Below are 24,771 nucleotides of genomic sequence, written 5' to 3'. Positions count from 1 at the left end.
ATTGCCCCCAACAATTTGGGTCGTCATCATTCATAATCAAATGTAATCAAGTTTATTATAGCCCTAAAGCTAGAATATCATATGAAATTATTGCATCCTTCTATATATATGTATAGCAGATAAACAATGTATAATAGAATCTAAAATAATTTAAGAACAAAGATAGTAAAATAAATCCACATAAAATACTATTGTAAGAAGTTGGTTTCAAATCTAAATAAGAGTGCTCCATAGCATACAAATGGTAGCACAAAATGGGTCAACCAGAGGTTATTTTCAAAGTCTTGGTTTTTTTTAAAAAAAAAGTAGTATTAAATAGAAATTTCTGTAGGATAGGTAACGGGGTGGGCAATTGTGGCTCTTTTACAACCTGTGGACTTCAACTCCCAGAATTCCTGAGACAGCCAAGCTGTCTCAGGAATTCTGGGAGTTGAAGCCCACAGGTTGTAAAAGAATCACAATTGCCCACCCCTGAATAGGATATATAAGGGTCTGTATAGAATGCTTGTATAGGGAATAATAGCATATGGCTTAGACTTTTTGTTGAACTATAACCAAATGGATATAACTAAAGGCTGATACGAGTGCCAGTTTTCTATGGTGGTTAAGCTACCAGAATAGAAACCAGGATACTGTGAGTTCTAATCCCACCCACCTTAGACATGAAAGCTACTAGGGTGACTTTTGGTCAGTCGGTCACTCTCAGCTCAACTCACCTCACAAGGTTATGTTGTGGTGAAAATAGGAGGAAGAATTAAGTATGTTTACCACCTTGAGTTATTCAAAAATAATAATAAAGGCGGGATAAAAATCTAATAAATAAAATAAGAGTATCCTTAAAACAACCAGAAAGGACTTCTGAGGGAAAAGAATCCAACCTGACTAATGTGAAGGATTTAATGACATTTCAGAATTGGAATAGATGATAAATAGGAGACTGAGGTGAGCCTTTTTTGGATGCAAATGATAAATATTGGGGTATGACACATTATTTTAGCTTATTTGTATTCCAAATTCATTGCTTAAGGTGGTTCTAGCATTATCAAAACCTAGTGAGCACAGATTTTCCATGGAGAAGCCCAGCAATTGAATTTTAGCAAGGGCTTTTTAAAGCCATGACTGATTTAGAACAATCTCTAAATACTAAAGGGGCCAAATTTATGGGAAGTAGAATTAACTTTAGATAGAAGGTATGAAGAAGAAACCATTGTGCAGCATCCAGTGAAATTATGCCTGTCTCTACGCATAGGATGGCATTTTTAATACATTTTGGAACCATCGGTATGTCTCTAATAAACTTATTTCGGACGGTTTCAATAATATTAAGCTTTGCAAAGGAACCAACTTGGAAGCAATAAAGAAGCCGAGAGGCTATCTTAGCTTGAAAGACCATGCAGACTGCAGGAGCATCCATTATTTTGATGGATATTCCTGCACCCAATTTACCTATTGAATGATAACATCTTACAATAACTGTGGAAATAGGCTGTGCAACACTTGCTAGATAAGAAAATTGAGCACGGCCGGATAAGGAAGCAAGAAATTACACTCCAAATAGGTGTACAGTTTTTCAACCTGAGTCCCATTTATTTTCCATTAGTGACTTTCATGACAATGCCGGGCAAAAAGTAAGATTTTAGTTTTCTAATAATTTATTGATAGTGTTTGTACTATGCAAAATAAAGATAACATCCTAAGTGCTTCATTCCCTCTTATGACACAGACACAATAGCAACATCATCGGCATACAATAGCCCTGGAATTGCACAATCAGCCAGAGTGGTTGGATGAAAGGCTAAAACAGCAAGCATTTTAATGATTAGATTTAGATATAAATTGAAAGTACTGAAGCTTATATACAACTTTGTCTTATGCATCTATATGTTAGGGATTGCTTTAGATAAATGTCCCCAAGGGTTGCATCTAATTTGTCATCTGCACCTTTATAACTGTCTGGTTCAGTTCTGCAACCCAACAAGACAGACACAGACTTCAGAGGATAATTAGAACTGCAGAAAAAAAAACAATTGCTACCAACCTGCCTTCCATTGAGGACCTGTATACTGCACGAGTCAAAAAGAGGGCTGTGAAAATATTTACAGACCCTTCACATCCTGGACATAAACTGTTTCAACTCCTACCCTCAAAACGACGCTATAGAGCACTGCACACCAGAACAACTAGACACAAGAACAGTTTTTTCCCGAATGCCATCACTCTGCTAAACAAATAATTCCCTCAACACTGTCAAATTAGTTACTAAGTCTGCAATACTATTAATCTTCTCATCGTTCCCACCACCCATCTCCTCCCACTTATGACTGTATGACTGTAACCTTGTTGCTGGTATCCTTACGATTTATATTGACTGTTTTCTAATAGGATTTGATTGCTTATTTGTTCCCTGTGACTATCATTAAATGTTGTACCTTATGATTCTTGACAAATGTGTCTTTTCTTTTATGTACACCAAGAGCGTATGCACCAAGACAAATTCCTTGTGTGTCCAATCACACTTGGCCAATAAAGAATTCTATTCTATCTATTCTAATTTTCAGGATTAATCAAAATATTTCTGTTTAACTACATATATGGCCATTCCCAAAAGACTGTGATTGTGATGGCTTTTTCTTTTTAATTGCAAGGTCATTTAGACATTGTTTCAACTATAAGGTTTTTCTGATTTGAAAGTTATTGCTTTAAGTGCAATTTCCTGCTATGATTAACCTTCTGGATTAGAATTCATTTGCAGAGATGAATTCATTTGCTTGTTGTGTTTCTACGGTTTCCTTCTCCATTAACCAAACATTAGTCCCAAGTGATAACTTGTGCACCACAAGCGTTGAGGGTTCTCAAATAAGCAAAAAAACAAAAAAAAAAAAAATCCACAGGCCCTGTGAATAGCAATGAAGAAATGCTCTGCTGTGAGAACTGCTGCTTGTGAGGCTACACATGTGGTTCAACAGTGAGAAGAAGCTGGAAAACAGCAAGGGAGCCAGGCTTCCATAGATATATTGCTGGTCTCAACATCATATACTGCTAATCATCTTTCTTTCCATGGCTGAATTTATATAGCTGAAACAGCATTGGCAGTATACGAGAAGGAAATGCTATCTCCTTAGCAAAAACACCTGGGTGGGGAAGGAAAACTTTGGAAATGGCCGAATAGGAGCTGAATATACTGTCACAGAAGGTTGACTGGCTTTTTATTGTAAGTCCCATGTGGAGGCAAGGCAGAATTATATTTTCTTCTGTGAAGCAAGTCACTTAGTGAATAATATAAAATAGGATATGGGTAGTCTTCGGCTTTTGACGATAATCGAGCCCAAAATTTCTGTTGCTAAGCGAGACCGTAGTTAAGTTAACTTTGCCCCATTTTATGACTGTTCTTGCCACAGTTGTTAAGTGAATCTGGCTTCCCCATTAACAATTCCCCATTGTCAGAGAGTCTCAAAATGTGATCACATGACCGCGGGGACACTGAAACCATCATAAATGTAAACCAGTTGCCAAGTGTCTTAATTTCGATGTTGTGACCATGAGGATGCTGCAACGGTTGTAAGTGTGAAAAACGGTCATAAGTCACTTTTTTCAGTGCCATTGTAACTTTGAACAGTCACTAAGTGAACAGTTGTAAATTGAGGACTACCTGTGTAGTCAGGCTTAAACATTTCTAGATTTTTATTGGAGGATATTTTAATAGCCAATGAATGAATACCTACTGAATGCAAAAAGCTTAGGTGTACCAAAATCTTGTGCATGTATACAAACCATTAAATAGATTGGTGATGTATGTATGTATGTATGTATGTATGTATGTATGTATGTATGTATACACACACATACATACATACACATATTGCTGAAATAGCACTTTGTATAATCTAATAATATTTAAGAAAATTATAAAACTATCTGAAAAATATTGAAAAATCTGAAAATCCATAAGCATCTCTCCTCTTCCTTATTTTTTAGGATGTTGACAAATGGTCTTTTGATGTATTTTCCTTAAACGAAGCAAGCGGAGGCCACAGTCTGAAATTTATGATGTATGAATTGTTTACCAGATATGATTTATTGAGCCGTTTCAAGGTGAGAACCTTTCTCTACAAATACATATTTAAAAGACAAAGGGTACCTGGTCTTTCTTGCTTCCTCAGTAGCCTTGATAACTGGACATTCCCCACCTGTCCTCCCCTTCCCTCTCATATGCCTCTCTAGCAGATTCGAAAGCCCATAGCAACCAGTAAGGGAAAAGGAAGCCCATAATAGCAGTGGTGGACATTTGCAATACATTCTCAGATACGGAGTTAATTTAATATGCATTCCATTCCATTTGATTGCTTGCAATAGGTGGAATAATTTTTAAAATGATCAAATATCAGAGAAAGAATGGTGAGCCTGCTCCATCTATGCCATACTGCTGGGCTGTTTTGCTAGGATGAACTAGGAATGTAGCCTTGCCTATGTATCATGCAAGTTCATCTGCCATAAGAACGAAGGAGCAGAATAGACACAAGTCGGCATCCGACATCTTCATGGGTAAGAAAGCCAATGAATGAATCAGCTCTAACTTTGCCATGAAACAGAACCTGACAAAGAGCAGCATCTAAAAATATTGCAGGTCCTGAGTCTCCTTTCAGATGCTAAGATCCAATGATGGGTCAGTGCTTTGAATAAGAAGCAACATGGAAAGCAAAGGATAGGAAGCGGCATTTTGAAAGGCCAAAGGCCAGGACTTTAGACTGTAAAGAAGATGTGGGAGGGGGGTCTCCTTAATAGTTAATTCAAGTGAAGTTCTGTAGGCTTTATCTTTAAGGACAACACATACTGTCTCCTCTGTTCTTGTCAGGAAGATGATTTTTGTTGTTTTTGAAAGCCCAGCTGGAACTGTTTGGCACTTTGTAATGATTACATAAAATCATGACTGGTTTATTTCTAGCTTGTTCCATTCTAAAAGCCTGGAAACAAAATATGGTTATCTGCCTGTATGGTGTGGTTCAGGTTGAAGCAATGGTATTGCTGTGTTTATTTGTTGATGATGCAAGGAAAACATGACTTTTTGGTATAATTTGGCCATTAAGAGGAAGAAGAAAGGGACTGCCTTTGCATCCAGGTGACCAGACCAGTCACCATAGTTCTTGTTTCCTTTGTCAGGAGACAAAGATAGAGATAATGTGAGAAAAAGATAGTGAGGTCACTTCAGTTTAGCATAATGTCCTGAAAGTGATGGAGCTTGGCCACTGGGAACTGGAAGTATTCACATTCCTGTTTTATCAGGGCAAGTGCAAAGTTGACTTCAGACTATTCATTTACTTGTCTTCTTTTTCTGGTGATATTTGGAGGCTGGACTGGCAAAATTGATCATGCAAACCTTTATACCTGCATACCTTGCAGACATATTGATCTTGGAGATACCTCCACCACCACCTCCTCCTCTTTCTTTATTTTGCCTTTGGCTTTTTGATTCTTTCAGATTCCTGTTCCAAGTCTTATTTCATTTGGAGAAGCTTTGGAAATTGGCTACAGCAAGTATAAAAATCCTTACCACAACTTGATCCATGCAGCTGATGTTACCCACACTGTACATTGCATCATGCTTCTGACTGGGATCATGGTAAGGGCAAAAGCTACCGCGTTAGGGTTCCTTTCTGTGAATATTGCTAGGAATCTGATCAAGAACTTGTGCAAGAGTAGGCTAGAATGGTCTTCCTGCTCTCTTGAAGAAACTCGGGATTATGTAAAACGTTCAATCTTAATTGGCAAGGGTGAACTATTTGTATTACAGATGATGGGTTTTGTTTTTATTGATTAGCACTGGCTCACTGAACTGGAAATATTAGCCATGATTTTTGCAGCTGCAGTTCATGACTATGAACATACTGGGACTACAAACAATTTCCACATTCAGACCAGGTAAGCACTATGCTTATTAATTGCAAAACTCTGATCTGGGAGCAGTCTCCCAAGTGTTGGTTTTATAGAAGGTTTGCAGGTGATGCATCCTTACACTAGTAGTGCCAACAGCACACTACCCAAGACTCTCTTACAATAGCTGCTGAGTTTTAAGAAGACAAAAGGAGTACTGAGTGAGAGCAAGAAGAGAAAAGAGACAAACTAAATTGAGGGAATTAGTTACTGGGACAAAGTAAATGGAGATAATTAGTTATTAAGTACTTCAGATCTGCACAGCTCACAAAGAGAACAATTTTGGGTTTCTGAATGGACTTGCCTATCTCACTTAAGAGTGGCTTCCCATATTGAGAGACTTATATTTTTTTCACATAGTTACATTCCACCATTCTTCCCAGGGTCCCATATGCAGCAATCCTTGAGATAGGCAAGCAAAGAGTAAGTTGAGGTAGTCTTAGACTTACGACCATAACGGAGCCCAAAGTTTCTGTCATTAAGTGAGACATTTGTTAAGCGAGGTTGGTCCCCATTTTACGATCCTTTCTTGCCTCAGTTGTTAAGTGAATCACTGCAGTTGATAAGTCAGTAACCCGGTTGTGACATGAATCTGGCTTCCCCATTGACTTTGCTGGTCAGAAGGTCACAAAAGGGGATTGTGTGACCTTGGGATGCAGCGATGGTCATAAAGTATGAACCAGTTGTAAAGCATCTGAATCTTGATCGCACGATCATGGGGATGCTGCAAAAGTTGTAACTGTGAAAAATGGTCACAAGTCACTTTTTTCAGTGCCAGGAGTAACTTTGAACGGTCACTAAATGAACTGTTGTAAATCAAGGACTACCTGTAATCCAGAGACTCACTATTGAGTTTCAAAGGTGAGCAGGGATTTAAACTCAGATCTTGATAATTAAAGTTCATCATGTCAAACTGGTTTGGTAGACCTTTCTCTATCACTGTGAGACAGAATGTAGTCCCAATGACTCCAATTTATACTTTCTCAGTTCCTATTGATTATTTTAAGCAATTTGTTTAATAGGAAGAAAAGGGGATTCTCAGATCTATATATAATGAATACTACTTTAGGTGGGTGAGGTAGTATATTGATAATGCTATGGCTTTTTATATCGTGGCGAGCAAAACTGGATGCAATAACATCCCAAGTGTGGCTTTACCAAGTTATTATAAAGTTAGCCATTAGCAAAATAAGCTTAGCTATTGGCTAAGCTGCTTTGGACTGGGGTTAATTGGAATTTAACATCTGAGATATTGCTGGTTTCCTACACTTTTTTATATAGTCACCAGAACATCAGATTGGTTCCCATTTTAAAGAAATTGGTGTTCATTTGCACTAAAGACCCATTAACTTTGTCATGGGATCGGATAGTTCTACTGCTATATATCAATGTAACAGTCTTTCTATCCGGATAGACATCTTCTGACCTCTCCCAGAGAGAGGACTCAATTTTTCTCACCGATCACATTTCCTGGCCATTGTTCGCTTTAGTGTTAACCACACACATTAGTCAGGGAATTAAACCTATTTTTCCCCAGTATCATATCTGCTTTCCAGGCAAAACGAAAGTTTTATATCTCCTGTAAAGATTCAAACTTCAAGCCCTTTTCTATTTGGATCTAAAATGCATTGACCTTGTGTGCTGTGGAAGCAGAAAAGCTCTCTTTCCATTCAGAGTTCCATAGCAAAAATAATTCAGAGTACACTGCAGGTTCTGACTGCGGTGGTACTTCCAATGTTTCTAAATCCTGAAGCTGCATCATTTTGGACAAAATTAAAGGATGACATTTTGAGCACTTTTCTGGCTATTTAGTGTTCTGCAACTTCTTTCTCTTTCTCTCTTTCTCTTTCTCTCTCTCTCTCCCTCCCTCCCTCTCTTTCTCTCTTCCTCCTTCCCTGCCTCCCTTCCTACCCTCTCTCTTATACAGTACATAAAATATATAAAACTCTCCCTCTCTCTTCCCCCTCCCTCCCTCTCTCCCTTCATCTCTCCATCTCCCCCTCTCTCTTATACATAAAATATATAAAACAAGAATCAGAAAAACAGAAAGGGACAGAGAAGGAGCAGATATGACAGAACCATTCATTTGTCAGGAAATAATGTACATGAGAGAATTCTATTCCTCCTTTGAAGGAATAATAAAATCACTTTTATTATTTATTTATTTATTTATTTATTTATTATTTATTAATCAAATTTCTATACCGCCCTACTCCCGAAGGACTCAGGGCGATGAACAGCCAAGATAAAATACAGATAATACAAATATTAAAAAATCCCTTAAAATTATTAAATATTTCGGCCGAAACACAGATTAAAACACCCAATTTATAAAATCACAAATTAAAAAATTTAAAAAATTTAAAAAATGGGAGTTAGGCCAGGCCAGCTTGCTGAAATAGAAAAGTTTTGAGAGCACGGCGAAACGTGCGCAGGTCCGGGATCTTCCATATCTCTGGGGGGAGCTCGTTCCAGATGGTAGGTGCCCCCATATCATCTCTGTTTATTTCATGTTTGGAATTTGGACCCTATGTTTACAAAATATCTAATTTTTAACACTTCCACTGCCTGTGATATTATGGACCTCTGCAAAGTAGAATCAATCTCATGTTCTTATCAGGTTGTGATGGTCCTATTCACCTATGTATTTGAATGAAAACAGAAGAAAGAAATAATATCATTTCGCCACCTACCGTAATAGCTTCATTATAATATAGAAGCCCTACAGGCGCCAGAGTTTGTAGTCTCACATTCAGCGGGGGAAAGTTTTCATTTGGTTTCATTTCAACCAGCCATATCTCCACTTAACTAAGAGAACAGATGGATAAAACCATAGGCAGGTTGTGAACTTCTGGCTTATTGGTTCCCTCTCTGCATTTAGGTCAGACGTTGCTATTCTGTACAATGATCGCTCTGTCCTTGAAAACCACCATGTTAGTGCTGCTTATAAGATTATGCAGGAAGAGGAAATGAATATTCTGGTGAATCTAACAAAAGATGAATGGAGGTAAGATTGATATCCTGATTAAAAACACCATTCATTCATCACTCATAACACTCAAGAAATCTAATGCTTATTGACTGACTGCTATGTCTTTATCAAAGCATGATATTATATCTTCTAATGTTGATGTTCTGCATCATGTGGTTTTTAAACCCCTATCAGTGCTGTTTTTCAATAAATGAGTTACTCAGATGAGGTGAGAGCCAATCAAATGTTCAGTATTGTCTGGGATATAGCATTGGCTTGGTGAACTTTGCCATTGTGGAATGCTAGCTTGTCTGGTTACCCAACAAGGGCTGAAGAGGGGGTCAAGCCATCACAATCAACTCTCTCAAAATCCCAATATGATCTCAGATTTGATTTTGTTTGGTTTGATTAGAAAGAGACATGAAATTCAGTATCCAAACTTGTGACAATGGTGGTTAGTGACTTTGGGCCAGTGAGAGACACTAATATCATGGAGTAGCAACTTCACTTTCAGGAAGAATACGGACACTCAGTAGTTTAGCATTGTGGATAAAACATTATCAGGGACTCTATTATGAAACACATTTGAGGCCACTGGAAGCTGTGGTAGTTGTACGGTCATACCAAGGTTTTCTAATTTTAAACTATGGACTAGATGCATCCTAATGAATTGGACATTGTAGTAAGAGAATTAGTCTAGGGAAATTAGACTTGTAGGAGCCAAGTTAGTCTACTGTGACAAAAAAAAAATCAGGAATCTGGTAGCACCTTTCCCAACTAATAAATTTCATTATTTTTTTTAAATAGATATTTATTAAAATAAATTAATAAAAAAATAGTTAATCAGAAAAGTTGTTACTAGGTTTCTGATTCTGATAGCAGCTTTTAGGGTACTAATAGTTTTTTACTTTTTCTCTTACAAGTTCTACAGCTTGAATTTTGGTCTTACTAAGGTCGTGTCCTTGGGTTAGTTACACACTCTCTCTCAGCTCTAGAAAGAAGAAGGCAAGGACAAACTACTTCCAAAATCTTGCCAAAAAACCTCCAGGGACTTGTCTGGATAAGAAGTCAACACTGACTAAAATGGACCTAAAGAAAACCCCTTACTTTTAAGTCATAAGCCTTCATATGCTCATGCCCACTTCATCAGATACATAACATGGCTTGACTGAGGTGGAATTATGATACATAGAGAGGGAAAGAGCAAGAAGAAAGCAAGGTAGTGAAGGTTTAGCTAGAACATTTATTTATTTATTTACAGTATTTACTTACTTACTTACTTATATATATAGTTAATATTTCGGGTTTCTTCCCGTGTAATTGTGAACATATCCCTAAAAGGGTAGAAGCGACGTTTTGACATAATCTCATCTGCCATCATCAGGCTTATGTGAAGGGTCTTTTGCTGTAACTTATATATATATAAGATATATATATATATATATATATATATATATATATATATATATATATGTAGGTCTTTGGTTATTCGGGTCTTCTCCCACGTAAAATTGGAAGTGTCTTGGCGACGTTTCGACGAAGTCTCATTCGTCATCTTCAGGCTGGTGTTCTCGGCTTCGTGCTTCCAGGAGCAATGTGAGATCGCAGCTGTCTCTTCCTTTTAACTGCTAGTGGGGGTGTGAGCTGATTGGGTGGGAACTTGGCTGTGTTCTGATTGGGTGGAGGTGTGTTCTGATTGGTTAGGGGCTTGGCTGTGCTCTGATTGGATGGGGGGTTGGTTGTGCTCTGATTGGCTGGGGGTGTGTTCTGTTTGGGTGGGGGCTTGGTTGTGCTCAGCTTAGTCTGAGTTGCAGGGGGATTTGAGCTGGTGAGCTGCGTTGTTGTTGTTTGGCTTCGTGTTTGTGGCCGTGCGAGCTCTTCATGGTGGGTGTCAGTCTGCTTCATGTATGGATTGGGGGGGTTTAAAGTGGCTAATGATGCAGCTGTGGTCTGGCTTCTGGTCCTTGGTCGTGGCTCATTATCAGTGTGGGTTTGAGTCTGCTTTCTGCGTGGATGTGTGGTGGTGACATCCTGTGTGGCTCTCGTGAGTGTGGGTCTGGTGTCATTCGTCGTGTTAGGGACTCGTTTGTCAATAAGGGCGGGTTTCCAAATGGCTGGTAGGCGGGAGGTATCGTCTCGTTTGTTCATGCTGTGTGGGCGTTTTTCTATCTCGATGGCTTCTCTGATTATTCTGTTGTTAAAGTGTTCAGTTTTGGCGATAGTTCTGGTCTTTTTAAAGTCAATATCATGTCCTGTGGCTTTAAGGTGTTGGACCAGGGAAGAAGTTGGTTCCTCTTTGCTGACTGAGTTCTTGTGTTCTTCTATGCGTGCACTTATTCGTCTGTTGGTTTGTCCGATATATGTGGTGGGGCAGGCGGTGCATGGGATTTCATATACTCCTTGATTTTCTAACTCAATTTTGTCTTTGGGGTTCCTTAGGATGGTGGATATTTTTCGGTTTGTGCAGAATGCTGTCTTGATGTTATGTTTGTGGAGGATTTTGCTTATTCTGTCTGTGGTGCCTTTTATGTATGGGAGGAAAAATATCCACCATCCTAAGGAACCCCAAAGACAAAATTGAGTTAGAAAATCAAGGAGTATATGAAATCCCATGCACCGCCTGCCCCACCACATATATCGGACAAACCAACAGACGAATAAGTGCACGCATAGAAGAACACAAGAACTCAGTCAGCAAAGAGGAACCAACTTCTTCCCTGGTCCAACACCTTAAAGCCACAGGACATGATATTGACTTTAAAAAGACCAGAACTATCGCCAAAACTGAACACTTTAACAACAGAATAATCAGAGAAGCCATCGAGATAGAAAAACGCCCACACAGCATGAACAAACGAGACGATACCTCCCGCCTACCAGCCATTTGGAAACCCGCCCTTATTGACAAACGAGTCCCTAACACGACGTATGACACCAGACCCACACTCACGAGAGCCACACAGGATGTCACCACCACACATCCACGCAGAAAGCAGACTCAAACCCACACTGATAATGAGCCACGACCAAGGACCAGAAGCCAGACCACAGCTGCATCATTAGCCACTTTAAACCCCCCCAATCCATACATGAAGCAGACTGACACCCACCATGAAGAGCTCGCACGGCCACAAACACGAAGCCAAACAACAACAACGCAGCTCACCAGCTCAAATCCCCCTGCAACTCAGACTAAGCTGAGCACAACCAAGCCCCCACCCAAACAGAACACACCCCCAGCCAATCAGAGCACAACCAACCCCCCATCCAATCAGAGCACAGCCAAGCCCCTAACCAATCAGAACACACCTCCACCCAATCAGAACACAGCCAAGTTCCCACCCAATCAGCTCACACCCCCACTAGCAGTTAAAAGGAAGAGACAGCTGCGATCTCACATTGCTCCTGGAAGCACGAAGCCGAGAACACCAGCCTGAAGATGACGAATGAGACTTCGTCGAAACGTCGCCAAGACACTTCCAATTTTACGTGGGAGAAGACCCGAATAACCAAAGACCTACATACAAACACCCGCGAAAACCTGAGAAAACATATACATATACATATACATATACATATACATATACATATACATATACATATACATATACATATACATATACATATATATATATATATATATATGTAGGTCTTTGGTTATTCGGGTTTTCTCCCGCGTAAAATTGGAGGTGTCTTGGCAAATTCTTGGGTGTTGCCAAGACACCTCCAATTTTACGTGGGAGAAAATCCGAATAACCAAAGACCTACATACAAACACCCGCGAAAACCTCAGAAAACTATATATATATATATATATATTACTTTATTGTAACTTTTCTTGAAAAAATAGTTTAGAATTCTTTATTATATAAAGTTCCTTCTAAATCGCTCTGAGATTTAGAATTAATTGTAAAAATAATTAATGGGTGGTAACTGTACTGCAGCTACTCAAGCTTGCATTACATTTATTGGTCTTTCTAGATTATCACGAATGAAGGTGAATATATACGTCCCAGGATAATGTTGCAGGATCCAATCTGGGTCGGTTACCGGGACCAGAGGTTTAGTCTTCTGAGTTTCCAGATTCATGCTTAAAAACTTTTCTCTCACTCTTTCTGGATTGTGTTGGAAAAGTTGTAACTAAATGAACATATACCACCCTCTTTGTATCAATAGTTATTATTTTTGCTTGAAAATTTCTAATAAAACTGGAAAAAGAAATACACAATGTTTCAATTAATTCTAATGTGACTTTATTGTTCATTTCCCCCCAAAACAGGTAAAATGATGACACACAAGACATTCATTATTTTATCGTAACTGTTATCTGCTAGGTTTACTTCAGATGCAAAGGGAACATTCCCATCCAGATACACCCCAGAATAACAGACAAATAAATCCCTTGCATCCAAAGATGTCTGGATGAAGCATTTAAAATAACATTAATGTTATTTTATTTGCACCAATTTAAATTATTTACATAACTGGATCATGCATTTCTTCTTTTATAATGCAGTTTATGCATTATAATGCAAATGAAATCATTTATGTATAATTCATGTAAATCTGTCATTACATAAATGATATAAATAATTACAGGGAAGGAAGTTTGCATTTAAAGAATGCTCAGGAAGGACAGAACCTCCTTCTCCCAAATAGCCAATTAAATCAAGGTTTTACTCTGCATCTTTCTTTGAATCAATGATATTCTAAAGTATAGGAAATAGTTTTGGCTGGAAATTTAAAACAGTAGATGAGAAAGTAAGACACTTTAAGAGTGGATGCTTATTTGCATTCAATCTCCATGTTTTAGTTATATCAACAAAACAATTCCTAGTAGATTATACATGTCTGCACAAATATCTTTTCCATCTCCTTTATTCTGCCAGATTAAAAAAAAAAATTCCAGAAGTTTATATCATGAAATCTAAACAGAATTAAAACAGAATTTAAAACAGTAATATAAATAATAAATATGGATGTTTAAAATTGGATATTTATCCTTAAGATAACAAATGGATTTATAAGTGCATTTTTTCTTTTTCTGTAGCATCTGTCTTCTGATGAGTTTGTCATTACAATGTAGTTAAATGTTAGTTTAAAACATTGGGGAAAGAAAATTGATTTGATTTTCCTATGAAAAATGCATTTTTCTGTAAATAATTCATTTTAAATGCACTTTTCAGCCAACAGCTGCACACAATCTGGAGAGCTGCGCAGTCTGAAAAATGATGACATTTGATCCCATGTATTTATATGACAACTGTGAATTAGTTCAGTTCATTGAAAAAAACAGAGCCAGTGAAATTCTCCAACATCCCCAGTGAATGTCATGGCATGTTCAACTGCAGCCTCCCGTTATAGCTAACTGCAATTCCTCAGGGTACAAGCAGAAGGTCATCTGCAGAAAAAAATTTGCAATTAGTGTAGGAGAGGATAGAGATTGTAAATGGAATGTTTGGATTAAGAGGAATTATTTTGTAACAATATTCCAAAGGATTTCATTACATCCTATCCTCCATTGCAACACCCCTCTTTCTCATGCATAGTTGCACACGCCAAAATTTCAACCATAAATTACTATAGCTGCACACAGTCATTTAGGAATAGCAATCTATTTAATTCACTATTTTTTTTTAACATTGATTCAGAAATCTGTCGGTTTTCCAGCAGAGAGCTTCCGTAAAGACTCCCTGCTTAACGGTGCTTAAATGCCACCATGAATGAAAACATTGATTTTGTGCTGACCTTATTCAAGAGGGGATTTTAAAAACAGAAAATCACAGGAGTAAAGGGTACAACTAAGATTTTTAGATGGGGAATGAGATTCAGGCAGCTCTGAATCAGAGTATATCCATGACATGATTCTTTTTTGCAAGGGATGCTAGAATATGTTGATATGCTGTCTTATTTTCCACTGTCTAATACACACCATCACTACCATTAGCAACAACAATTACAAACAAGTGGGAGAGGATAACCCTTTGAGTTTTTTCCTAGAGATTTGTGGCTGGAAGTAGAGGGAAATTATACTTTCTGCAGATATCCATTGCCAGATCTCATTTACCAATGCTTAGAATAACTTTACTTTAGAATAACTTTATTGTCACTTTAAATGTACACTAATTGTCATACGTTAAAATGAAATTTCGTTGCATACAGCTCTCAAACGGTTACCACTTCCAATATACATTACACAAGCATGACAAAAATATTATGCATATACCCACATACCCACGTATATTATATGACACAGAGAAACAACACAGTCTAGTTCGGATTTATACATGTACATGGCAAGAAAAACGAATCTTGCAAGTGTACCAGACGGATGGCATAGAGAACAAAGCTGTTACAGAATCTGGTAGTTCTGCTTTGAAACCTCCTCCAAATGCTATTTGGTTACATTGCACTTCCTTTCCCTCTCAAAATGTATAGAAAAAAATGACCTTGGGAAAAATATTCCTGAACATACATGGTCCTAGAATATTCTAAAATCAAGCCACTTCGTATTACTTACTGATCAGCTCAAGAATTCACATATCCAAGGTAGCATGAGCTACTATAAAATTACCCAAAATGTATTGTCATAAAGCAAACGTACTCTGGACATTTAATTGAAAGGAAGTTGCCGGTTACTAATCAATGACAGATGCTACAGCACATGTTTCCCCATTTTCATAGAAAATATTTCCTTTCCAAAATATGATTGACAAATCAAAGTGTTTGGGGAAGATTGTCGCACACAGAGTACCACGTAAACACATTTCTATTACAAATTTGGTTGCTGTACTCTTTCATCCACTGCCTCTACCACCTTAGAGAGATCTTCCCCAACAGGAAGCCCTTTATGGTAGGACAGTGGTCCCCAAGCTTTCCGACTTGGTGGACCAGCAGGGGGGTAAGGAAGTGAGGAGATTGTTTCTTCATTTGGAGGGAAGGTTGGATTTTTAGCATTATAAATGATTCCTCTGTTAAGTCCTTAACATGCTTAATTACTTTTCTTTTTGCTGGAAATTTAACAGAACCAATTTCAGGCCACAAACATGGGCTAGACATGGACTGGGAGGCACAGACTGCCCATTTCTGACCTGTTGGTTGCTTCTGTCTATGTTATCCAGTGAGATGTTTAGATAATGATGGCAGAATTATAACCATGTGTAAATCGGCTCACTGCCATAGCGGAAAAGAAAAAAAATCCAACCCCACATTGTATCTAAATCTCTGGTCACAATTTTGAAAAGACTTGCAGTAAAAATATAGATAATAGTAGTATTAAAGTTATGTTTTTAAAGCTGTCTAGCACAAAATTGCAGGTTACTGTTCATTGTTTCAAGTAATTTTACCTCTTTTCTAATGTTATTTTTGCTTCTGAGAAACAAATAAGTCAATGCAGTACAATCCATGTGCCTAAGTACAAAATTAATGCCACTGTAATCACTTTGATTGCCCACAGGGAACTGCGCAACTTGGTTATTGAGATGGTTTTATCTACTGATATGTCTGGGCATTTCCAGCAAATCAAGACAATGAGGCACACTCTTCAGCAAACAGAAGGGTAAGTGGCATTCCTTCATCCTTCCTTCTGTAGCTGCAGAAGGCTTGGTAGTTTAAATGGCTTCCTCAATCTGGAGCAGTGCTTATCTTTGCAGAGAGATAATGAGAAAAATGTCTTTCAATGGACAGGATAGACAAAGTGCGAGCCATGGCCTTGATCCTCCACGCTGCTGACATCAGCCATCCATCAAAATTGTGGGTTCTGCACTACCGATGGACAAAGGCCCTGATGGAAGAATTTTTTCGACAGGTACTTCTCTCCAATGTATTTATAAACATTTCACAAGCCATGGCAGCTAGCACTAGCACTTAGACTTATATACCACTTCATAGATCTTTACAGGACTCTCTAAGTGGTTTACAGAGGCAGCACATTGCCCCAACAATCTGGGTCCTCATTTTACCAACTTCGGAAAGATGGAAGGCTGAGTCAAGCTTAAGATGGTCAGGATTGAACTACTGGCAGTTGGCAGAGTTAGCCTGCAATACTGCATTCTCACCACTGTGCCACCACGGCTCTTAAGACTCAATAAGTGTTGAGAGCACAGTGGTTAGGATTAGGCATTTCATCCATTTTATTTCTTAACTATTTTTGCTCCAATCTTTTAATAGCCAATTAAAAATGTAAGTAATGTTCTATATAACATTGACATAAATTATTGAAATCATAACAAAACAACAAAATGAAGAGCAAACAACAGTTCAAACCTGGACATTCAATGTGAAAGAGTCCTTTTCCCAGCATCTGAAAGTTGACATTTGAGGATCAGGAAGGCAGGCGGGCTTCTGTGATTGAAAAGACCATCTCCCACTCATCTCCCGTGTGATGATAGATATCTGGAGAAAGCTTTGCAAGGATGCATGAAGAAAAATACAATCCTTTGAACTGTTTTGTGAAGTGGTTGTACTCACACTCAGATTCTAAGAAATGGGTGGGATTTTTGGAGGTGCCAAAAGAAACCCTTTAGACAATTTGTTTGTCCCAAAGTAATCAAACTAAACCCTTTCTTTTATTTTGGAACAGTGCATATTATTTTTATAATCCAGCACAGTGAGGTTTCAAAGGGCGCAGATATAGCAATTGCTATTAAATCAGGAATTAGTATTGGTCATACACGTTACCTTTTCCATTCCCTTGTGCACTAGGTTTAATATTTAATCATAGTTTCCTTCAGGCAAAATTCCCAATTAAATGCAAAATTATTGTTTAATTCAGCTTTCAGCAATTCCCAGAATGTCCAAGCAGCATAAAGCTTGGAAGACACCAAGTTTGGAATTTAGTCAATTATTAAATTCCAGTTGGTTAAACTATGACTGGAAATATAAATCAAACTGTAATTTTAAAACATGGTAACCAAACAGTCAGGACATCACTGTTAATAGAAAAAAGATTTTTAAATTTTATTTGTATTGCTTTTCAGATAATAACAGAAAAAGAAAAGAAGCAAAACACTAAAATAATGTGTATACATACACTCTCAAATAAATAGTACATAAAAAGTGTGTTGGGGGGGGACAGAAAAAAGAAAGAAATGAAGTATAATGCATCATTATGACAGTTAACAGTTACAATTCTGTATATACTTATTGAATGTAAATATTATTCAAGTAAGTAAACATTTATTTCTAATCCATTTATATAGCTATCATTCTTCTACTATACTATATATTGTATATACTATACTTTGTACAAATTAGTACCTTATTTCATTACGTTTGCTCATACCAAGTCTACATTATAAACAATCTGCACAAATATAATCAATCCATTGAACAAGTGGAGCCATATATTTATCTTTCCAATGCTGTAATATCAATCCTTTGACCATCGTAAGGGCACAGAGCAGGGGTGAAATCCAGCAGGTTTTGACTGGTTCTGGAGAACCAGTAGAGGAAATTTTGAGTAGTTCGGAGAACTGGCAAATATCACCTCTGACTGACCCTATAGTGGGGTGGGAATGGAGATTTTGCAATATCCTTCCCCCAGGAGTGGGGAGGGAATGGGGATTTTGCAGTATCCTTCCCCTGCCATGCCCACCAAGTCCACCATGTCCACCAAGCCACGCCCACAGAACCGGTAGTAAAAAAATTTGGATTTCATCACTGGCACAGAGAATCCATTTACCTTGTCCAGAAGTTGATAGAACACAAAACAACAACAACAACAAAAAGTCTCAGTTGACATACTGAAGAGAGTGCGTTGAAGGACATATAGCCCCAGACCCTGAGTAATCAAAAGGTTCCATCATTCACTATGACAGATACAGTTTAAGAGTATCTACTGAGGGACTTCCGGTTTAGCGTTACGACAAGACAGTCGGGGAAATAGCGGGCTCTGATGAGCGCCGCGAAAACCCTGGCTGCTGAACCGCTGCCAATGGGTCTTCGGACCGGAACCATCCTGCAGGGATGGGGAAGAAAGAGGGGTGCCTCGGACGACCAAGAGGAACAGGCAAATTCCTCAGAGATCAGAGGGAACCCTCTGTGAGTCGGTGGCGGGGGGGCGGCAGCCATGGCAGCTCCCACAAAGCTGGGACAACCGGGCTAAGAGATGTGCAGGAGGAAAGTGGATTGAAACGGAGCTCTTTGAAACCGGGTGAGTGACAACCAACCCAGGCTTGTAACAACTCTAGAGCAATATTTTTAACCATAAGACCCCTAGCCATAAAACAGCGGCTGTACAACAAAGGGGCAATGGAAAGTTTAAAATGTAACTTTAAAGAGACAAAGACCCGACAAGCAACTAATTTTTGAACAGAACCAATTGAAAAAACTAAATTTTGAGACATGGTGAAAAGACGACAGAGTTTTAAAATTTGAGCTGGACTTTAAAAAAGAAGAAGATTTGATATTTTTAAAATTAAAAGAAGAAGAGTAATCAAGTTGGACTGTTATATAATTGAAACAAAATGGATACTTGCATGACTAATGGAAATTGTGGATTGTAGAGAGACACCTTCTGGTTCAAAAAGGAACATTGTTACTTGCCTTTTGTTATGGAAAATTGTGAACTCTACAATTTTGTAGAGGAGGATTGTAGAGGATTTTGTGGAGGAGGTTTTTCTTCTTGTCTGCAGGCATCTTGACTTTGGTGAAAAGAAAGGGAAACTATAATGGAACTCTTATAATTGGAATAATAGCAACTTAAAAAACTGGTGCAGGAATAAGAGAAGGATCTGGCACAGGAACAAGAGAAGGAAGAATTTGATACATTTTATCCAGAATAAAAGTAAGAAAAAGAACTAAAATGATACATGGAGGACAAAATTTGAAGAATTTGAAAATGAAATGAAATATATGCTAGCAGGTGAGAACATGAAGAAATAAGGTATACACGGCTGGAAAAAGGAAAAGGAGATTAAAACAGTGTGATTAAAAATGGAAAAGCAATGTATAGGTGGATAGTAATAATAAAAAGGAGGTTCTTATAGATAAATATGGATAAATAGGAATATGAGAAGAATATGTTATAGATATATAAAATTGAAATACTGATGGAAATTAGAATATATAGAGAGATAAATTATGTTAAAAGAGATTTATAAATGCATACAAAGATGCGTTTGAAGTAAGAACTATGTCTCAATGTTAAATTGTCATAAAAAAGATAATGATAATATGATTAACTGGGAATAAGTAATGTATAGATGGATGGTAACAACAAAAGACGATTATGCTGGGATTAACAGCAAAATAAAAATGATTATGCTGGATTTAACAGCAAAAAAATAAAAATGATTATGCTGGCTATGACAGCAAAAATAAGGAGGATTATGCTGGGACTAACAGTAAAAATGAAATGATTATGCTGGGTTTAACAGTAAAAACAAGGATGATTATGCTGGGATTAACAGTAAAAATAAAATGATTATGCTGGGATTAACAGTAAAATTAGGATGATTATGCTGGGATTAACAGCAAAAAACAAAAATGATTATGCTGGGTATGACAGCAAAAACAAGGAGGATTATGCTGGGATTAACAGTAAAAATGAAATGATTATGATGGGTTAAACAGTTAAAATAAAGAAAAATATGCTGGGATTAACAGTAAAAGATGATGATTAAGATGAAGATGATGTGTTAGGATAAACAGTTAGGATTAGCGGTAAAAATAAGATGATTATATTGGGATTAATAATTAAAATTAGGATGATAATGTTGGGATAAACAGCAATGAAGATGATTATATTGGGAGCAACAGTTAAAACATTGTTTAAATGCTTATAATAATTGTAATGATTTATATTTTTAAAATACATTCATCTAAGTAAAAAGAAAAAGAAAAATGAAGGGATATTTGGTTAGGATTTAAAGATTTAAGTAACGGGTTTTTGGGATAACGGCACTGTTAAATAGACAGAATTTAGGGAAATAATTGAGTAAAACATTAAGTTGTGTTAATTGAAAATTAAGATTTGTTAGTGATTTGTACCAATTTATGACCAGATCAATGCTTCGTTTTGAAAAGATGTATTTTATATTTATGTTTTAAAAAATAATTTTTTAAAAAAGAGTATCTACTGCAAGCAATGAGAAAGGGACAGGCTTCCTTGCCCATTTGTGTACCTTTTATTTCTTACCTAGGGTTGTATTGGCAGGTGTTTGGTTTTTAAATACTTAGGAACATAAGTACATAGTTGTAATGGCTGAATGTTCACACTTACTTTCACTTTGACTTTACTTTGACTTACTTTCAATTATATGTTGAGAATCATATGTTTTCTTCCCCCGACTTTAGGGAGACAAAGAGGCAGAGCTGGGGCTACCATTCTCTCCTCTCTGTGACCGGAAATCCACCATGGTAGCACAGTCCCAAATAGGTAAGGGCTGGTTTCTTAAATAAAAAAAAAAAGTCTTACAATGAAAGAAAGAAATGCTTGACAAAACAGGATTGGCTTTGTTAAGCAGGTCAGTCTCCAACTATTTTTCAATATGCATTGCTCATGGAGAATAGCATCACTGGAAAAATTACATAGAGGATTCATAGACATTTTAACTAGTGCTTTGGGATCGCTGCTTGTTTTCTCAATTCTTTTGCACCACTGCTGGTGTAAATGAGGAAGGGGCTTCACAGTGTACCTTTCTCATTCACAAGTGACTATCAGTGCCAGTGGTGGTATTCAGCCGGTTCGGACCAGTTTGGGCCAACCGGTAGCGGCGATCGCGGGTGGGCCCGCTCGCCCACCTACCCTGGTGCTGTGCTGTCCTATTTAGCCATGTTGTCAAGGGCGGGCACATGAACGGAAGTTGTGAGCAAAGTGCATGCACAGAAGACCGGGTGCATGTGCGGAAGGCATGCATAAAGCGAGCGTGTGCGCGCGGGGCGAACCAGTGGTAAAAATATGTGAAACCCACCTCTGATCAGTGCCCTTTCTTAGTTCATTTTTATGGCAGTGACTCAGACTCTGTCATGTGTCTAAGTAGTTACATTACCCGTTGGATGTTATCAAGATTAGCTCTCAGTCACAGGTATATGCAGTGGTGGGATTCAAGTAATTTAACAACCGGTTCTCTGCCCTAATGATTTCTTCCAACAACCAGTTTGCCAAACTGCCCAGAAAGTTAACAACCGGTTCTCCTGAACTGGTGTGAACTGGCTGAATCCCACCACTGGTTATATGGGTGAATCAGTGATGTGAGAGAAGGAAATATTGCAAATGTATAAATATTGTGGCTTAATGCTGGTTCACAAAGAAGTGTGGCTTCCTTCCCTATAAAAAGCTGTTTCATGAGCCACTTTTCTCCATAGTCTTTTCTAGCTTCTGTTCTTGTAGGGAGGATAGACACCAAGTCACAAAACAAAGACAAATAAAGCAGAGAGCAGAACTTCTTTATTCTTTATTCTTCCCAACATGTTTTGGAAAATACATGACCAATTCTTAATGCATATGAAGAAACTAATTTTTTAGTTTAGTTTAGTAATTGCAGGATCCAATCTGAGTCGGTCCCTGGGATCAGAGGTTTAGTCTTCCAAGCTTTTGGACTCATGCTGGAGCCCATCCTCAGGAAACCCCTGAGCCTCTTTCCTGAGGATGGGCTCCAGCATGAGTCCAAAAGCTTAGAAGACTAAACTTCTGATCCCAAGAATCCTGCATCCTTATCTTGGCACACATTTATATGCCTTCATTTATAACAAATAATAGCTTATAGAGTCTCCTACTTCAGCAGGGGATTGGAATAGAAGACCTCTATTAAACAAGATTTTACATTAGCATAAACATATTTATCGCATTAAAGGCATTCTATTGGTACTATAATTATCCCCTTTCTAGATGAAGAAAACATTTTCCGTATGTTTCCATCAGTTTCCTAATAGTCCTCCATAAGAATTGTTTTCAAGGTAGCATGCTCCTTTTTGAATTGATCCATAAAATGTTTGATTACTTCTGGACCATGGTGTATCCCATGGCTTGGTTCTGGGATATATTTGTATAGACTAGGGCTATAGATGCTTCAAAAATGATGAATAAAAAGTGCTTCAGATGCCCCAGGAGTGCAGTACTTCCCTACTCCTTATCAATTTGTAACGCTATATTTAATGGGACATTTATTTAGCATGACGCAATGACCTTGGAAGACAAGAGGAAGAGGTTGCCTAAGGAACAGTCAGATAAGAAAGAGCATAGCCCACAGATTCTTAATAGAGAAGAGACACTGAAAGGAACCCATGTTAGACTGTAAAAAAGATAGCAGAAAATTTGTACCATTAGACTTGCAAGATTCTATTAATGTCATTAACTCATCTGGATGTGTTTCATGTCTGGGTTACCTTGCGGAGCTGACATATATCAAGAGGATGTAAAATCTGTACATAGAACGTACCGTTCTATGTACCATTCTATGTTGAGTTTATCTTTTTCCTTGTTAGGCTCTTACTGAAACATACTTTAGTGCTTTGACAAATGTTTTCTTTTAAATAAAATGAAGACCAGACAAGAAACACAAGTGCATTGTTCAGTATTGCCATATAAGAGCCGTGGGCTGAATTCTGTCTCCAAGGGTTATTTCTTGTTTCATTCACTAATCTGACAGAACATTGCCAACATGTTGTCAAATCACACCAGCAACACATAATAAAGAGTCATTTCAAATATAAATCCAATCACATAAAGCTTCAGATGCTCAAGTCGAAATTATCTGAATTCATTTCAGTCATGTTCCGGGCTTAGAATCAGCACAAAGGCACTTACTGGTGATTTCTGGTGGTAACAGGATAGGACTAATGTGCCCCTTCTAATGTTGCTTAATCTCTCTATGGTTTTCAATACAATCAGTTAAACCTCTGAGCCATTTCCAATAATTTAGGTGGGGGGAGGAGATTACATTGCAATGGTTCTACTCCTTCCCAAAGAGATGGATTTAGTTGTTTGTTGTATGGGAGGACAGCTCAAGCTCTAGACACCTTAATTGGGGTCTACATATTCTGTACTACTGTGTTTCCCTGAAAATACAACCTAATCTACCCCGAAAGTAAGCCCTAGCTTGATTTTTACACATGCACCCAATATAAACCCTACCCCCAAAATAATCCCTAGTTAAGACCCCACCTACTCCGTTGCTCCTGGTTGCATGGGGTGGGTTGAGGCACATGGGTAAAAATCAAGCAAGGGTTGGGATGGGGGAGTTGAGCTGCTTACCTTCAGACAGTTGCAGCCAGGCCTCGCACACCCCGACACCTGCCTCGCCTTGCTGGCCCACTTCTTCTGTGGCCGTTTGCCACAGGATAGGCCTCTGCAGCTGAGAAACAAGCTCCAGATTGATGAATGTGATGCCCCCTGGCTTCCATTTTGCCATCAGAAACCTTCCGGAAAACTCTTTTAGATCAATCCAGAGCTCTTTTTATCAGCTGCAGAGGCCAGGGGGTGGGGACCATGTGCCAGCAGTGGCAAGTGGCCGCAGAAGAAGTGGGCCAGCAGCAGGCTCCTGCTGGGTGTGGCTTCGATGCAGCTGTCGCGAAGTGAGTCAATGGAAGACATCCCACAAAAATAAGACCTGGTGGCAAAAAATATATAAGACCAGGTATTATATTCAGGGAAACATGGTACTATTCAACATCTACATAAAGCTTTTGGATGAGATTGTTGGGACCACTGGTATACTGATGATACCCAACTGGAAATCTTGATCCCAGCTGAGTGATGCTGCTGAAGTGCTATGCAGGTGCTTGAAAGCTGTCTGGATGGGGTGGAACAGGTTGAGGCTCAGTTGCAGGAAGACAGCGTGGTTCTGAGTTCAGAGGATAGCTATTTCCAGTGAGATACTATCTTTACTTTAAACAGGGTTGCATTCCTCCAGATTTGCAGTTTGGAGGTC

At 38.2% G+C, this 24,771-nt stretch overlaps 1 protein-coding gene across 4 annotated transcripts in view; it reads left to right on the top strand.

Annotated features, from left to right (window-relative positions):
* PDE1A (phosphodiesterase 1A) overlaps nt 1-24,771 on the top strand; it is a 171,215-nt gene that overhangs the window by 127,404 nt on the left and 19,040 nt on the right. For all 4 annotated transcript variants that reach the window (XM_060688050.2, XM_060688051.2, XM_060688052.2 and 1 more), the window contains exons 5-11: nt 3,976-4,092; nt 5,477-5,617; nt 5,816-5,916; nt 8,810-8,935; nt 16,356-16,457; nt 16,586-16,706; nt 21,197-21,278. In XM_060688050.2, the coding sequence (XP_060544033.2) occupies nt 3,976-4,092; nt 5,477-5,617; nt 5,816-5,916; nt 8,810-8,935; nt 16,356-16,457; nt 16,586-16,706; nt 21,197-21,278 (790 nt within the window). The remainder of the gene's footprint in view (nt 1-3,975; nt 4,093-5,476; nt 5,618-5,815; nt 5,917-8,809; nt 8,936-16,355; nt 16,458-16,585; nt 16,707-21,196; nt 21,279-24,771) is intronic.

Source organism: Pantherophis guttatus, chromosome 1 (assembly GCF_059756535.1).
Source record: "Pantherophis guttatus breed Tessera chromosome 1, ASM5975653v1, whole genome shotgun sequence".
NCBI classification, from domain to species: Eukaryota; Metazoa; Chordata; class Lepidosauria; order Squamata; family Colubridae; genus Pantherophis; species Pantherophis guttatus.
Note: the sequence above shows the minus strand (reverse complement) of the source record. Positions and strands in the feature narration are given on the sequence as shown.